Source organism: Myodes glareolus, chromosome 14 (assembly GCF_982192425.1).
Source record: "Myodes glareolus chromosome 14, mMyoGla1.1, whole genome shotgun sequence".
In the NCBI taxonomy this organism is placed as follows: domain Eukaryota; kingdom Metazoa; phylum Chordata; class Mammalia; order Rodentia; family Cricetidae; genus Myodes; species Myodes glareolus.
In genome coordinates this window covers 23,641,514-23,658,128 of record NC_142039.1, presented here as the reverse complement: position 1 = coordinate 23,658,128, position 16,615 = coordinate 23,641,514, and the positions used below count along the sequence as shown (strand labels likewise).

The 16,615-nt window shown below is 42.1% G+C and overlaps 2 protein-coding genes and 1 long non-coding RNA gene across 7 annotated transcripts in view; 1 reads left to right on the top strand and 2 right to left on the bottom strand.

The window, feature by feature from the left end:
* Positions 1–3,484: 3,484 nt before the first annotated feature.
* Tubal3 (tubulin alpha like 3) lies at positions 3,485–11,862 on the bottom strand. Of its 5 annotated transcripts, XM_085699155.2 has the most exons (5): positions 11,624–11,860; positions 11,168–11,308; positions 8,593–8,836; positions 6,528–6,680; positions 3,485–4,881 (listed from the first exon to the last, which is right to left on the bottom strand). In XM_085699155.2, the coding sequence occupies exons 2-5, from the start codon at positions 11,180–11,182 to the stop codon at positions 3,941–3,943; spliced, it is 1,353 nt and encodes a 450-aa protein (XP_085555281.2). In that variant the 5' UTR covers positions 11,183–11,308; positions 11,624–11,860; the 3' UTR covers positions 3,485–3,940. The 5 variants fall into 5 exon arrangements, with proteins under 5 accessions (XP_085555281.2, XP_085555282.2, XP_085555284.2 ...); XM_085699156.2 differs by lacking the exon at positions 11,168–11,308 and having other exon boundaries at positions 11,624–11,859; XM_085699158.2 differs by lacking the exon at positions 11,624–11,860 and having other exon boundaries at positions 11,138–11,283.
* A 908-nt stretch (positions 11,863–12,770) lies between these two features.
* Positions 12,771–15,293, bottom strand: LOC146891950 (uncharacterized). Its single transcript, XR_015005053.2, has 3 exons — positions 14,784–15,293; positions 14,119–14,232; positions 12,771–13,232 (listed from the first exon to the last, which is right to left on the bottom strand). It is a non-coding gene; the product is annotated as an uncharacterized LOC146891950 (long non-coding RNA).
* Positions 15,294–15,382: 89 nt separating this feature from the next.
* Net1 (neuroepithelial cell transforming 1) overlaps positions 15,383–16,615 on the top strand; it is a 34,568-nt gene continuing 33,335 nt past the window's right edge. The window contains exon 1 of the mRNA XM_048460667.3: positions 15,383–15,525. Within this exon, the coding sequence (XP_048316624.3) occupies positions 15,398–15,525 (128 nt within the window). The 5' untranslated portion in view covers positions 15,383–15,397. The remainder of the gene's footprint in view (positions 15,526–16,615) is intronic.

The window sequence follows — 16,615 nt, the reverse complement described above, 5'->3', positions numbered from 1 at the left end:
GTGGACATCAGAGAGCAACTTACAAGAGTCATCTCTTCTTTCACTATATAGTTCTCATGGATCGAACTCAGGTCACTGGGCTCAGCAGCAAGTACCTTAACCAGCCGAGCCGTCTCTCTGACCTTCTAGCAGGCTTTAGAATTCCATTTATTTCTTTCATTCGCCTCCTTCACCACAGTCTGCTCTGTGAGAACAAGGATTACGTCGCTATGTCCTTGTTCTTCAGTGTTGTGTCCCCAGTAGCTTTGCTAAGTGATTAAGCTTTGGATAATCACCTATATGGCATTTAAGTATTATGTCTCAAAGTTCTTGTGATAAAGAAGTTATACATATTTGACTTTAAACTATAGTATTTACAACATTTCAGAGCAGCTGACTTAGAAGAAGAAGCACATTAAGCCCTTTAGTTCCTATTTTAGATATGGACATTTTGTAAGTAACTTAAAGTTTATAAGGTTAAATCACGATTTTTCTAGTTTAAGAACATTCTTGGGACAGTTAAGAGTCCTCACCATATTTATAGTTTAAATCTTTAAATTTAAAAAGAGTTCCTAAGGGTTTGTGAGAAAGTTTGTCACACTACTACAGCCCTTAAAGGAAATGGAATATATTAAGTCACTCTATAGCCCACCTCAAATATTTGACACATTTTTTGAAGTATAAAAATAGTACCAAAATATAAAAAAATAATACCAAGGTATAAAAAAGTATCAAAATAGTGGATACTATTTAAAAGCAAGTGTGTAAGTTTGCCTCACTAAAATGCTGGACATGTGTAGCAGTTGCTTGTACTCAAAAAATAAATCCCAGCACTTGGAAAATAAAGTCAGGGATTGCAAAGCAAGCCAAATACACACTAACTGAATCAGCAAGCTCTGTGTTCATCTAAGAGATCTTATCTCAGTAAATAATGGAGAGAGTGGTGAAGGAAGACACATGCAGGGTCTGTCCTCCACATAATAGGGTACACATGGGAACATCATTTACACACACATGCTTTCCCACAAACAAGTGCACGTATGTATATAAGCACACACACCACACACATACACATGAGGAAAGGTAAACCAGACTTATAAATAAGTCTTAGGATCAACAAGGTTTATTTTAAAACTTAAGAAACAATGTTCATTTGAATATTGTTATGCTGTTACATTTTAAAACAAAATAAAATCTACAAATGTTCTTATGGTGGGGAGAAAGGGGGAAAGAAGGAGAGAGAGAAAAGAGACAGAGAGAGAGAGAGAGAGAGAGAGAGAGAGAGAGAGAGAGAGAAAAGGGGGAGAGAGAAGGGGGAGAGAGAATGCACTTCACTGGTGCCCTCCAGTGGCTAAAGAAAAAAGCTAACAGGTACACTAAGGAAAAAACAATGTAACAAAACTGTAAAACACTGTATAGTCTATTCAAAAGGAAGAATCATAAACTATTATTTAATATCATATATTAAAATGGAGAGAAATTCCATAGCATAGCTCAGCTATCCCTAAATCCTGAGCAAGAGTGAATGGAGGCTCTAGATTGCTCTGGTTACTCAGAGGACACAAGACAGTAGAATTCCACAGTTTCAGCGAATCTTAGAATTGAATTCTAAAGCATGAGTTATATCACCAGCCATAAACAAATATATACTAAAAAATGGGGCGGGACTGTCTCGGTTGTAGTTTATGAGAGCACTGTGACAGATAGGAGTGGAAATGTAGTTGATATGAGTTGGGAAAGACTACCCATGTGCAGAAGTTTATACCCTATGTCAAAGAAATGATGAGTCATTAAATCCTGGGACCAGGGAGCAAGATTATGCAATATGTACTTCGGAATGCTCAATCATGGAGCACTGGAAGAGGGGTTAGGAAGACAGGGTGGAAAAAGATGTTAAAAGGAGGGAATTTCATGACTCCAAAAGGAAGAGGTAGACTCTGAAAAAATTACAGAAGCAGAATCAACAGAAACTGGTTCTATATAAAATATAAGGAATCATGGAAGTTAGCAAAAAGAAAAAACAGTGTTGTTTAGAATCTTCATAGTGGGAAGATAATGACACACAGACATAAAGATCACTAAAGGGAAAATGTATTTTAGGTAAAGAGTACATTTTTAGAAAAAAAAAGCATTTAAGTGTACACAAAGCATCTTGGAGAATGTGTCTAGAAAATAGAAAGTTCAGTGTAAGACTTAACTGAGAAATAAAACTTACACCCACTGAGACAGTGGGACTGATCTAATGGGAGCTCACCAAGGCCAGCTGGACTGGGAGTGATGGAGCATGTGATCAAACTGGATACTCTGAATGTGGCTGGCAATGAAGGCTAACTGAGAAGCCAAGGTCAAAGGCACTGGGTTGTGATTCTACTGCATGGACTGACTTTGTGGGAGCCTGGTTTGTTTGGATGCTCACCTTTGTGAACCTGGATGGAGCGGGGAGGACCCTGGACTTCCCACGGGGCAGGGAACCCTGACTGCTCTTAGGACCAGAGAGGGAGGGGGAGGTGGAGAGGGGGAGGAAAAGGGGAGGCGGGGTGGAGGTGGAAATTTTTAATTAATATATAAATTTAAAAAAATAAAATAAATAAAGTGGGGCAATGTGAAAAAAAAGAAATAAAACTTAGAAGTAAGAATGTGGGCAGTCACATTTCAAATCATGTGTTTGTGAGATAAACAACAAGAGAGGGCTGGAAATGTCTCCACTGGGGAAAGACAGTGTGGAAGAGGAATGTGATAGGACACACAATTCTAAGCAAGACATTTAAACCATCCCCTTTGCTAGGATGAACAAGTAGGAAGAACGTAGGAGCAGAAAGATAGGGAGAAGGGCTGCATAATGCCATCCTCTAGGCATGACACATGAATTGCAATTGGCTTTCCCTGCTATGATAGACTTTATCCCCTTAAACCACGAGCCAAACTAAACCCTACCTGTAAGTTGCTTTTGTCAAATGTGTCTCATAGCAATACTAAGAGAAATCAATAAAGTCTTCTAGGACTGGAGAGATGGCGCAGTGAATGAAGGGCTTGCTGAACAAGGGTGAGACACAGAATTCGGATGTCCAGTATCCACATAAATGCAAATGGGGCATGGTTGCTCACCTATAATCCCAGTGCCTGATAGCAAAGACGGGGTCAGACTAGCTCAAACAGTGAGCTCCCAGTTCGTGAAGAGACCCTTCCTTAACAAATACAGTGGAGAGAAATTGAGGGAGACATGACATCAGCTTCTGGCTGCCATATGAACATGCCCACATATCCATACTTCTAGAAGACATACAAACATGCACACACATATATGAGCATACTACATACAAGTATACACATGCGAAACAAATACAACTGCCCATCCTGGACAGATCAACTAAAGAGGGACACACAGATTCTTACCTGCAGGATACTCACACCTAAATTCTAAAAATGCCCAACAGTATTCTCATTTGTTTGTTTGGAAATAAAACTAAGGAGTTAAAGCCCACACTTGGAGAAAGGAAAAGAAATATTCTGAAAACATTTGTGATTTAATTGATGTATAATACATAAATAATAGAGAAATGACATTCATAATCTGTGTTGTTTTCCTTCTTAGATACAGAAAAGGAAAAGCACATTAAGGTTCCATACTTGCTTGGTGCTTTGTTTTGTTTTTTAAACTGGAGGGGCAAAGATTAAAGTCAGGTTTTTGCTGTGACATAAGAATTTGTAACAAAATAACTCTACCTAGAAGAGACTTATCAAATGACTGCAATCCTCTGAAGATTCTCAATTAGCAGAGCTGAATTCTACTGTGCACAAGAAAATATGACTGTATTGTTGATATTGATATATTTAATTTAATGCACAATTTGTGACCTTGATGATTGGATTTCTGTTTTCCTTTTATTCATTAAGTATATAATAGCTTGAAAACAAATAATGACATTTTAACTCAGTATCCATTTGCTTTGTCATCTTTACATCAAAAACTCAGTCCCACTTCCTCATAATCTTTCTCCAGAGCAGCCAGATCTTCCCTGGCCTCTATAAACTCCCCTTGCTCCATGCCTTCCATGATGTACCAGTGCAGAAATGCCTTCTTGGCATACATGAGGTCAAATTTGTGGTCCAGGCGGGCCCAGGCTTCCACAATCGCTGTGGTATTGCTCAACGTACACACAGCTCGCTGAACCCTGGCTAGATCCCCTCCTGGCATCGCCGTAGGCGGCTGCTGATTGATGCCCACCTTGAAACCAGTTGGACACCAATCAACAAACTGAACAGAGGTCCTTGACTTCATGGCTATAATTGCTGCATTCACATCCTTAGGGACCACATCTCCTCTGTATAATAGGCAGCAAGCCATGTACTTCCCAAGCCGAGGATCACACTTGACCAACTGGTTGGAGAACTCAAAGCAAGCAGCAGTGATGTCATGCACAGAGAGATGCTCATAGTAGGCTTTGTCAGCAGAGATGATGGGGGCAAGGGATGGGATGGGGAAATGTATTCTGGGATAAGGTACTAGGTTGGTCTGGAATTCGATTAAGTCCACATTCAGAGGCCCTTCAAAGCGGAGTGAAGCGGTAAGGGAAGATAACACCTGAGCTATCAGCCTATTGATATTAGCATAGGAAGGATGTTCAACACCAAGTTTGTGACGGCAGATGTCATAGAGAGCCTCATTGTCCACCAAGAACGTGCAGTCTGAGTGTTCTATGGTAGAGTGAGTGGTGAGAATGGCGTTGTAAGGTTCTACTACAGCGGTGGAGAGTCTAGGAGATGGGTAGACAGAGAACTCCAATTTTGTCTTCCTGTAATACTCTGCCGAGAGCTGCTCCATCAAGAGAGATGTAAATCCCGACCCTGTGCCTCCTCCAAAGCTCCGGTAAATTGAAATTGCCTGAAGTCCACTGCATTGTTCTGCCTGCGGAAAGAACAAGCAATGTGAAAAATCCACCAGATATATGCAAACTAACGAACTAGATGGTGATGGTAGAATATAAGCACCCAGGAACAGAAGATTGAGAAACAAGGCTGACGAAATGGCTCCTTCAGCAAAGGGCTTGTCGTATAAGCATGCAGGTCTGAGTCTGAGTCTCAGAAGCTGCATTGTAAAAAAGGAAAGAAAAAAAAAGCCGGTCATGGTGTCATCATCAGTCATCACCCCAGCACTGAAGAGGTGGAGGCAGACAGATCACCAGGGCTGGATGATGGTCCATCTTTTCCTGGCTGGCCAGTACCAGGTCATACAACACCCTGTCTCAAACAAACAACAAAGTAGATGGTATCAAAGGCACGACAGGCAAGGGGGTCCTCTGGTCCCCACATGCACCTGTGTATACAAAGACACACAGGAATATACTCCTCAAAAATGGCTCAGAATGGCCTCTTCGGTCTTTATCAGCTACTCGACAAACATGGCTACTTTGAAATATTCCTGAATGATCCTTCTGGAGTTTGTGAAGGCTTTAGAATGTCACTACTGCTTGAACAGTTCTAATCCCAAACTTCACAATGCTCCAAAATCCTCTCTTTTTTTTTTTTCATTTTGAGTACTTACATGATGCCACTAATGGAAATTCCATATCTGCACTTGGAGCAGTGAGTGGGTAACAGTCAATATACAGGCACACTGAAAGTGCCACATAAAACTGCCTGGAGCCTATGACTATATGGGTTATTCAAAATTTAAATGAGTTTTACATTTGTCTTGCTTGAACCCCTAAAATTGTGTGTGTGTGTGCGTGTGCGTGTGCATGTGTGTGTGTGTGTGTGTGTGTATACAAATATACCAAAACCTGGAGAAAATACCCATCCAATCATTCTGGTCCCAATCATTAAGCTAAGGGAAGCTCAGCCTATAGATGCAATTGGCTGTCTTTCCTTGTTTTCCATGAATTTACATGAGATCTGAAGGTTTTTGTCAATAATAAAGAAAAGAAATGATCAAAATACAGAAGTAAAATAAAGTCCCCTCCACTGTAGACAAAGTACCTCTTAAGCTACACACTACATCCAGGAAGATATGAAAGGTACTCTTCCCAGTGGTTATACCGAACCACTTACCTAACAAAGGATCTACAGAGTCAAACCCTTACAGAACTATGAGAAAGAGCAGTAAGTATCCTTCACAAAAGGTCTGCCCCTTGTCACCTTCACAAGTGATAGTGACTATTGGGAAATAATTCATTTTAGAGAACTTTGAAAGTCTCTGCTAACACACATTCTCTCTCTCTCTCTCTCTCCCTCCCTCCCTCCCTCCCTCCCTCCCTCCCTCCCTCCCTCTCTCTCTCTCTCTCTCTCTCTCTCTCTCTCTCTCACACACACACACACACACACACATACACACACACTGCAATAGGAGAAACAAGGGTAAAGAGGCACCACCTGACAACTGTAAAAGCCTCCTTTGTAGCAGTGTAACTAAAGTCAACATCAGGATGCTCCAAGTATCTCTGAATGCCCAGAATGAGAGGGTTGGGGAGAGAAGATGGAAGCAAGCAAGGCTGTGACCGCTACCACAAGCTCAGAAGTATCCAGCCTGTTCATAGCTGGAGAGGGGCTACTTGCCAGCTTCCGGATCCTTTCTAACACAAGCTCGATGACATCTGAGCCCACGGAGTAGCGACCTCGTGCGTAGTTGTTTGCCGCATCTTCTTTTCCATTCACAAGCTGTTCCGGGTGGAAGAGTGAGTGGTACTTTCCCACACGGATCCCATCTGCAGGAAGGGAAGTGTGGTCAGTAACTTCTGGCTCCTCTCTAACCCTGACAGGACTCTATGCTCTGATCCCTGTCCTTTTCCTGTGTTAAGGCAAAGGAACAGGATTTATTCTGCAGAAACGGCTTTTCTTAGTCTAGAAAAACAAATAAGTCTTCTTGTTTGTTTTTGGTAAGGTACTATGTATTCCAAAAGACCCTGAACTGTCCGTCATCCGGCCTCCACGTCCCAAGAGCTGAAATTACAGTTGTGTATGGCCATATCTGCTCTAATGTTGAGCTTAGGAACTGATTACAGGATTCCTACATGTTAGGCAAGCATTATACCAACTGAGCTACATTCCCAATAATTTCTTAGTTTTTACTTGTTCATAACACCTAGCAGAGCAGTGCATATCCTGTATATAAGGATCTTTAGCCTTACCCTTTTCACCCTATCCACTTAAATAAAACCTTTAATATTTGTACTATATTAACATTCATTGGCATCAACCCACTTTGACCCATCAATTTATTATGCATTCTAATGCCATTCTAAAAAGGAAATCAACTCTAATCTAGTATAGACAAATTGCACTTTTTCTAGTAGGGCAGACTATTTTCCAAAAGATAGCCACAAAAGATTTTCCAAAGATAACCACAAAACACTTCCTATCACACATTGCTTCTAGAAGCCTGTTATGCTTGCATTAAAAGGTGGAGAGGGGCTCATATTCCTTCCCTGTGTCTTCATAACTGTCTTCACTCATTGAGAACAGCTAAAATGGAACTATGTAACTTCCAGGACTGGGTAACAAACGCCATGAACATCTGCTTTGTACCCATGAGATACTTGGCCTCGGCACCTGACCACCATGCTATGATGAGGTCAAAGCTTCACAAAGACAGTTCACATGAAGAGGACTCAAAGCCCCAACGGCATCCATGGCTCAGGACTCAGAACACCAACTTGACAGATAGGTGAGTGGACCACTATCCAAGTGAGTCCCCTGGCTCCCATCTGAATCTTTAAATCTGAAATGATGTGGAACAGTGAGCACTTGTATCTTCTGAGCCCCGCACAGATTATAGACTCATGAACAAAATAATGGCTACTACTGCCTTACACCACTGCATTTGAAGGAAGCTTATTGTGTAGAAATAGATAACTAATATACATCAGATCTAAATCTACCCTCCTCTCTAGACCCTCTCTTAAGACAATGCCTCCTTTCTGTGTCCAATATTTTTCTAGCTGCATGTTAGAAGTTTTATGACAGGATATTGTGAAGTCTTCCATTGCTAATTATAAAATAGCTTTTTGGCTATCAAGATAGGAAATGGGTAAAAACTTGTTATGAAATCTGGTAGCTTGAGCTGGACCCCTGGGATCTTTCAAGTTGTTCTCTGACCTCCACACAAGAGATAGAGAGAGAGAGGGAGAAAGAGAGGAAGGGAAAGAGAGGAAGAGAGAGAGGATTGATTCCTATAAAGAGAAAATGACAAAAGGAAGAGGGAGAAAGAGAGAGAAAAATAAGCAGAATTTTAAAATAGCATTCGCTTCCCCCATAATTTTAAGATTTATATGGTACCTTATTTCTATGGAATAATTTTCTAATACTCTATTCTTTTGTAGGAGATAATGACAAATTTTCAGGTTCTTTGCCAATAGCTTCTAGTTTTGCTCTCAGACCAGGAAAAGGATTCAGTGTTCTGCTGAAGTATGTGGGTGGATAGATTAGAAGCTTTACTTATTTCATCCCACAGGAAAGAAGCTAATGTCCATTTGGGTATGTTTGTCATGGTATAGACTGAGGTTGGAAAAGGTCTACACAATCCTATTCATATAGATGAGCACCATCTCATAATCTTACCTGCCTGGTTTGTTTGAGTTGGGACTTGGTTAAAGCACTAGCAAGTCAAATTTAGATTACCTATAACAGTTGGTTCAAGGTCCATGAAAAGAGCTCTTGGCACATGCTTTCCGGCTCTTGTCTCATCAAAGAAAGTATCTAAAGATGCACTCCTATGTTCCGTCTTAGCATTTTCCAAATGATCGTGTTGACTGTCCAGAATAAAGCCATCTGGCTGAATTCCATGTTCCAGGCAATACAGTTCCCAGCAAGCATCCCCAATCTGAACACCAGCTTGACCAATGTGAATGGAGAGACACTCCCTCTGGAATAAGCCATAATGAGTTAGAATGGAGTAGGAGTTTAGATAACATGAACACTACTGATTACAACTAAAAAGGCCAAACTAGCTTAGAAATCATAAGGGAAGTTCATTGTAATCTAATGCAGTGATTCTCAGCCCTCCTAATGCTACGGCCCTCTAATACAATTCCTCACGTTGTAATAACCCCCCCAGACATAAAATTATTTTTGGTGTTACTTCATAACTTTAATTTTGCTACTGTTATGAATCATAATATGAATACCTGTGTTTTCTTATTGTCTTAGGTGACCCTGTGAAAGGGTCATTCAACCTTCAAGGGGGTGATGACCTACAGGTTGAGAAGCACTAATCTAAAGTATTCTACAAAGGGGACCAGCTAGGTATCTCAGAAGGTAAAAAGCAATTGCCAGCCACACAATCCTGACAGCCTGAATACAGTCCCTAGAACACGCATACAAGGGGAAGAAGATAATCATCTCCACAAAAGTGTTCCATGATTAACAAATTCCAAGGAGTAGACATGTTTCATGGAAAACAGAACCAAGGACTGAAATGGTGCTTAAATTCTGTCATGCTGGCGAGTCAGCTCAGTGAGTAAAATTGATTGCCTTGAAAGCCAGAGGACTTGAGTTGGATCCCTGGAACCCAGGCAAAGACAGAAGGAGAGAGCAGGCTACCCAAAGCTATACTTTGACCTCCACACATGGCTGGCGACAAGCAAATTCTCATGTATTCACATACGCATGCATACGTGCAATCATGATAAACAAGACAAAAGTGTCTTAAAAGCTTTCTTACTCTATAAAGTCCCTACTAGTGTGTGTTAGATGGAGAATTGAGTTAAGGCTGTATATGTATAGTCTTATATGACCTACACAGAACTGTCATTAAGCGTAAAATGTGGGTGTGGTAAATGGGCATTTTTGTTTTTTTATTTTATTGTTTTTATTGAGCTACACATTTTCCCTAATCCCTTTTGTTCCTCCCCTCTCCACTACTACCCTTCTCCTTGCTCCCCATGCTCCCAATTTATGTAGGAGATCTTGTCTTTTTTTTTCCTTCCTAGGTGGCTCCATGTATGCCTCTCTTAGGATTCTCTTTGTTGTCTAGGTTCTCTGGGCTTGTGAGCTGTAGGCTGGTTATCCTGAACTGCCCTGCCTTCTCCCTTCTCAAATCCTTCAAGGTGCTTGGCCTTGTAAGCTGGGGGTGGGGACAACTACACATGCACTGTCTCAAAGTCTGAACTCAGCTATAGACCTCAGACCTCCCACTAATTGCTGGCCATGCCTGTGTGAATGAGAAGTCAGAGGATGAGGTCAAGAGCTGTGACCTGCCACACCCCAGCAATCTGATCCGGACTCTGCCATGCTCAGCAGCATCAAGCATTTGTACTTTGTCTCAATTGACATGCCATACCATAGACTTCTTCACTCCATGAGAATTTCAGGTTTAGTACTTAGAACTTCATCTTGTTTATTTGCACGACTATCAGTTTCTGGTGACAATGGATGTTGACCTTAACTTCAACATCACTTTGAACAAACTAATAGCCCTACATCTCTTGGCATATGACAATCAAAGCAGTACCTTCCATCATGATCAAGCTTCATAAACCCTTATCTGCAAAGGACAATTCCATTCCTCTCCCTCCTTTTGGACTTTCAAAGCTGTAAATATATTAACCAAATCAGACCTTTGCCCTCTAAGCTTAAAGACTGATTTAGAAAGGAAGGTTGTTTATTGTGTCTGTACCTGAAAGGAACTCTACAAAATTTACAGGCAAACAGCTCCCAATGACTCCCTTCTCCAGCTGTCAGTGGCCACACCAGGAACTCTATTGAGAGGCATACTCACTGACAGTAAGTCACAGTAAAAACAATCACTAACAGGAATAAATTGCTGCCCTTCGCATGCTCAAACAACACAATAAGTAGTACTATTCTTTCTCGACACAGCAGGCCTCTCAACACAGCATAACTCGGCCTGACAAACCCTGTTCTTGGCTGTAGAAACATCTAACTCTACAAAATAGCCACATTTGGTGGTAGAGACCTTATTCTTCTCTTAGCCTCTGCCATCTTTCAAAACTCTCTATTAGAACACTAGCCGTAGTATTAAATAGTCTAAGATTGTAAACTACACACTAAATGTCAGCATTGATAAGTCCCAGCACACTAATAAATGCAGTTCCAAAACTGATTTGAGTTACTGAGAAAGGATAATTTTCAGTTAAGCCTTTAATGTGAAGAGAGCTGCAGATTCAAATGCAATTCTAAGAAATAAGCAAAAGACCTTTCATACCCTTTACTCATTTGCTCCCAGGGGAAATACCTTGCAGGACAACATCCCACCCAGAATGCTGACATTGGTCCAGTCAAGACACAGGACGTTCTACCATAAGTATCTTTCGTGTTGGAAGTCTTGGTTCTTAAGGTAAAAGCAACTTAAGCAACCTGAATGCAGGAAAGTCCACTGTGGGGAGACAAAGATGAAAAGGCAGTTTGAAAGGTTTCTTCCATTAAAGAATTCAAAATTCTAAGATACTGAAAACTACTGTGGTTTCCATAGGGGAAAAATCCCTTAATTCTCTAAAGGCAATTCTCTAAGGCAGCCCCAAGTAACTATGTTCCTTCTCACAGAGAACTAAAGACAGTGCTCTGTCCTTTGCCCTGCCATACATTTTTGATTTATTAAGGATTTAGGGTAGAGGAAAGTACCTAAATACAATCTATGAAATCCACCACCATCCCAACACAACACTGTCAATTGCATACTTTGCCCACTTACCATGGTGATCTGAAGGTGTCCCTACAGCCCTGTGCTGATGATTGAGGAGCAGTCATTTCTAGCCCAGCCTTATCACTGGGCCCGGAAATGACTCCACCTGAGGACCGAAAACATTCTTCTCTTAAAGCAACACACCCAATTTTTAATCTTTCAGTTCTCATATGACAATGTTGCCATGATGGGACTGAACAGGCTGTGCTAAAGTTTATGCCAACTCCAGCTTAGTCTACTAAAGTAGTGACAGCTTACCTGCAACTGCTTCTAAACTAGATGTACGTTGACTATAATAAATTACTGTGTGAGCACATGCACATGTGTATTGGTGTGGGTGTGGATGCACATTCATGTGGAGGCCAGAGGACAGCCTCAGGTGTTGGTCTTCAGGAGCCTCCCATCTTGGTTGTGTTACAGGGATTCTTACAAAAGAAAACATTGAACTGGGGCTGGCTTACAGTTTCAGAGGTTCAGTCCATTATCACAGAGGGAAAAATGGTAGCACCCAGGCAGACATGGTGCTAGAAAAGTAGCCAAGAGTTCTACATCCAGATGCATAGGCAATAGAAGAGAGAAACTCTGGGCTTGGAAGGGGCTTTTTGAAACCACAAAGCCCATCCCCAGTGACATACTTGCTCTAATAAGACTATACCTCCTAATCCTCTCAAATAGTGCCACTCCCTGGTGACCAAGTACTCCAGTCTATACGACTATGGGGGTTATTTTTATTCAAACCACCCCCCTGGTATAACAAGTTCAACACGGGTGCAACTCGAGCTCTCACGCTTTTGCAGTAAGCGCTTTGCTCATTATCTTCCCAGCCCTCACAAATGTCTTCCAAAATTTTTCTTCTAATATTAAGAATTGAGTCAACATTAATGGGGAAAATGAGAACATTTGGGGCAATAGTCAGAAAGGTATTGGGAACCAAATGTTGGTCATCTGCAAGAGCAACTAACACTCCTAACCACTGAACCAAATCAAACCTTTCTGTTTCATACATGTTTCACAAGTACCTTCTCCTTGAAACAGGTTCAAACTATTTTAAATACAGACAAAATCAAACACATTCAGTACGGTATGGCTATATAGGTCAACACTAAGTACTTAGAAAAAACAAAAAAGCAAACATTTTGCTTTGTCTTCTCTCTTTTCTAAGGCAGGATATTACTATGTAGACCATGTGAAACTCAATTCACAGTCACCCTACCTTGACCTCCTGAGTGCTAACCGTGCTTGGTCAGATGTACTCTTTTTACCATCATCTTCCACACATGCACCTCATCCAGTAGTACTCCCAGACATGAGAGAAATTTCTAGATGTTTGTGATTATTTTGTTAATATAGTATTTTATTTTTTTATATTTATTTTCTTTGGGAAGTGATGTGGGATTCCCCTCTGTATGCTTTGAATGCCATTGGTTAATAAAAAAAAACTGTCTTAAGCCTGTGATAGGGTAGAGTAAAGCTAGGCAGGGAAAACTAAACTGAATGCTGGGAGAAAAGAGGTGAAGTTAAGGAGAAGCCATGGAGCCACTGCCAGAAACAGGCATGCCGAAACTTTGCCAGTAAGCCACTGCCATGTTGCTTGTTCGTTTCCCAGCTTCCAGGACTCCTGAAATAACCACACAGAAACTGTATTAAGTAAATCACTGCTTGGCCCATTAGCTCTATCTTCTTATTGACTAACTCTTACATCTTAATTTAACCCATCTCCACTAATCTGTACCTTATGTACGAAGGTAAGAAGAAGGCATCCAATTAAGCTAGAGCTGGAGTTACAGATAGCTGTGAGCTGTCCAATGTGGGTACTAAGATCCAAACTTGTATCTTCTACAAGATCATCTAATACTCTTAACTGATGAGTCATCCCTCCAGCCCTGGTTTAGTTTTTTGCTTTTTCTGATATAATATTTTTATTGATTGTCTGGAAGTTTCACATAATGCACCCTGATCACACTCACTTCCCAGTCTTCCCAGGTCCACACCCACCCCACCTTTGGGTTTCCCCCAAAGAAAAGAAAGAAAGAAAAAATACCATTTTCTTTAAGGGGCTGGTTTTGATTTTTTTGAGACAAAGTTGGGGAGGAAAGGGTTTATTTTATACTTCCACATCACAGTTCATCACCAAAGGAAGTCAGGACAGGAACTCAAGAGAGTCATGAACCTATAGGCAGAAGCTGAGTAGAGGCCATGGAGGGGTGCTGCTGCTTACTAGCTTGCTCCTCATATCTTGCTAAGCCTGATTTGTTATAAAACCCAGGACCACCAGCCATGGGACAGCACCACCCTCAACGGGCAGGACCCTCCCTCATCAATCGCTGATTAAGAAAAGGTTCTACAGGCTTGCCTAAAGCCTGATATTATAGCAGCATATTCTCAGTGGAGGTTCTCTCCTCACAGGTGACTATTGCTTGTGTTAAGTTGACATAAACCTAGCCAGCACAGTTCTATAGTTCATGTTTTTACTTAAAATTAAAATGTTTAATTTTATTACATACTTTTTTTTTTCAAGATAAGGTTTCTCTGTTTGGATCTGGCTCCACTGGACCTCACTCTGTAGATCAGGCAGGCTATAAACTCACAGAGATCCACCTGCCTCTGCCTCCTGGGTGCTGGAATTAAAGGCACATGACACCATCACCTGTCATACCTTTTATTTTTAATTATTTCTTTTATTTTTTGAGATTATAATCACATCATTTACCTCCTTTCCTTCCCTCCCTCCTAGCCCTCCCTTATACATCTTCTCGCTCTCTTTCAAATTTGTGGTCTCTTTTTTTCATTAATTATTGTTACATACATATACATATATACATATATACATATATGTTCCTAAATACATAAATATAGCCTGTTCAGTCTGTATGATGTTACTTGTATATGTTTTCAGGGCTGACTACTTGGTATTAGATGGCCAATTGGTGTGTTCTTCCCTGGGGAAGACTATTTCTTCAGAGGCTGAAGATAGTCTTTCCAGTCAATGATTTGTATTTGGACATCTCCCAATCACTCACTTGGATTGCCGTTAATTTTTCTATTATATACAAAGCCATTAACATCTTCCTGCACATATGGCGTTATTTTTTAGGATAACCTCCCACAAAAATAAGAGACTACATTTAAGGCTGTTATCAATATTTAAAATAAAGAACTTTTTATTTACCAGTTTTCATAAAATAACCTGAGAACTGTCCTTTTGTTTCATGCCGCACATTTTCAGTTTTGCTAGCAGAGGAAGCACTGGAAGACAGGAGGACATAGCTAGACTTCACTGGTTATCTGGAGGCATAAGTGAGGACACGGGTACTTCTTTTGGCAAGTGGGCATATATCCCACAAGAATAACTTAGTCTTTAAAAGACCACTGCACCTTGTTTTCCTTTCAACCTATCTAACGCTAAGCAACATCTGGTAAACAGCTTTCTATCCGTTTTTCTGGCCTGCAGCAAAAGTGAATAAAGACTGACTTTGGGAGATTCAGAAAACCCCTAACTTTCACCCTGCTAATGCTAATTTCTCTTGCCTTTCGCCTCAGGTTTCCAGGAGCGGACTGTGAGGTCCTCGGGACTGGGGCGGGACTCAACATATCCTAGCAACCGCTACCCGCTCTCTGATTGGCTGACCGCTGGGCCGCCGCCATTTTCAAATCCCCGGATGATGGCGGTAGCAGCTCTCTGCTAGAAGGCAACATACTGCCTCGCAGAAGCTGGCGGGCACTGTGCCCGCCACGGTCGGTCTCCCGGGCACTGGGCCACCGCTCCACCCCCTTTCCCCGGACATGGAGCCAGAGCCAACGGCTCAGAAGCAGTCCCGGCCGCGGAGGAGAAGCCGCAGGGCCTCAGTGCTCTGCGAGGACCGAGCCGCAGGGCCTCCGGCCGACACACCCGGGCCGGCGGCGGACGGGAGGTGAGTGTGCAGGAAGTGACTGGGGAGAGCCAGAGCTGGATCCCGGGGACCCGGGAAGTGGGTGGATGGGGAGCACCAGGCATGGAATCTAGAGACTCTGAAAGGGGTGGACGCTCCGGGGGAGGCGGGAGCTCACCGCGCACTGAGAATGGAGCAGGGAGGTAGGGGAAGGCCGGGCAGAAATGCGGGAACCCACGGGAGGTGAGTGTGCTGCTTGCTGCCAGGCCGGAGGCTCCGAGGACTCGCCAGCCCTGAGCTGAGGCCCCAAACAGCGACTGCTCGGCGCTGCTTAGAAGGGGCGGACCCATTGGACTTGTTGACAGTCTCCTTTAACCCCTTCCTGGGAAGCCATACTTTTCTGCACAAGAGCTGTCCTCTACGCGACTCTAGCAGACCCGGACTGTCTTGGAACCTGTGGTGAGGGGAGTGATTGTCACCTGAACAGGCACCAGCCCTTTAAGCCTAAAAGCGGCTGTTTGAAATGAAATGGTTTTTTTTCCAGACCAGAATAGGCCAGGCTCCCGGAACGAAGAGATTAGAGAAAGACACTCCCTGACTTTTCGATTATTAGCACATTCCATATTCTGTGTCTTCATTTCTGTATGTCTGGAAAAGGTGGACGTTAGATTGATTTTAGAAAACTGCATCTGAAAGAGAGGCCATGGAAATCACAATATTATCAAATTGGAATGGCATTTGTCTGTGCTGCTCTGCAATTATTTTGACCTGTGAAATATGAAAATTGTTTTAAATTACTGAATATAGTGTTTGCCATCATAATGAGGGACTCGGATGAAGTGTCGGATCACATAACTTTGTATGAGCTCGGTGTCTGTTCAGTGAGGATACCATAGTTTCTGCTTCACATAAGTCATTGGTGGACCTCAGTGCTTAGCATGGGCCTTCACGAAGAACTCTCCACACAAATCTTGTCTGTCAGTTTTTATCTTTGAAGGTGACCATCCTGTATCTGCTCCATCTTTTCAGAAGCCCACGTCCCACTTGCCATAGCTTTAGGTTTGGTGGTGGTGGCTTTGTTTCTGAGGCAGGTTCTCACTGTGTAACTTGATCATCCCAGAACTCACCATGT

Excerpts from the sequence above, each read along its gene's own strand:
- Tubal3 (XM_085699155.2), bottom strand. Across the intron at positions 6,681-8,592 it reads CCTTGAACCAACTGTTATAG|ATGGGATCCGTGTGGGAAAG; the intron begins GTAATCTAAATT and ends CCCTTCCTGCAG. Across the intron at positions 4,882-6,527 it reads AAGGATCCGGAAGCTGGCAA|AACAATGCAGTGGACTTCAG; the intron begins GTAGCCCCTCTC and ends TTCCGCAGGCAG.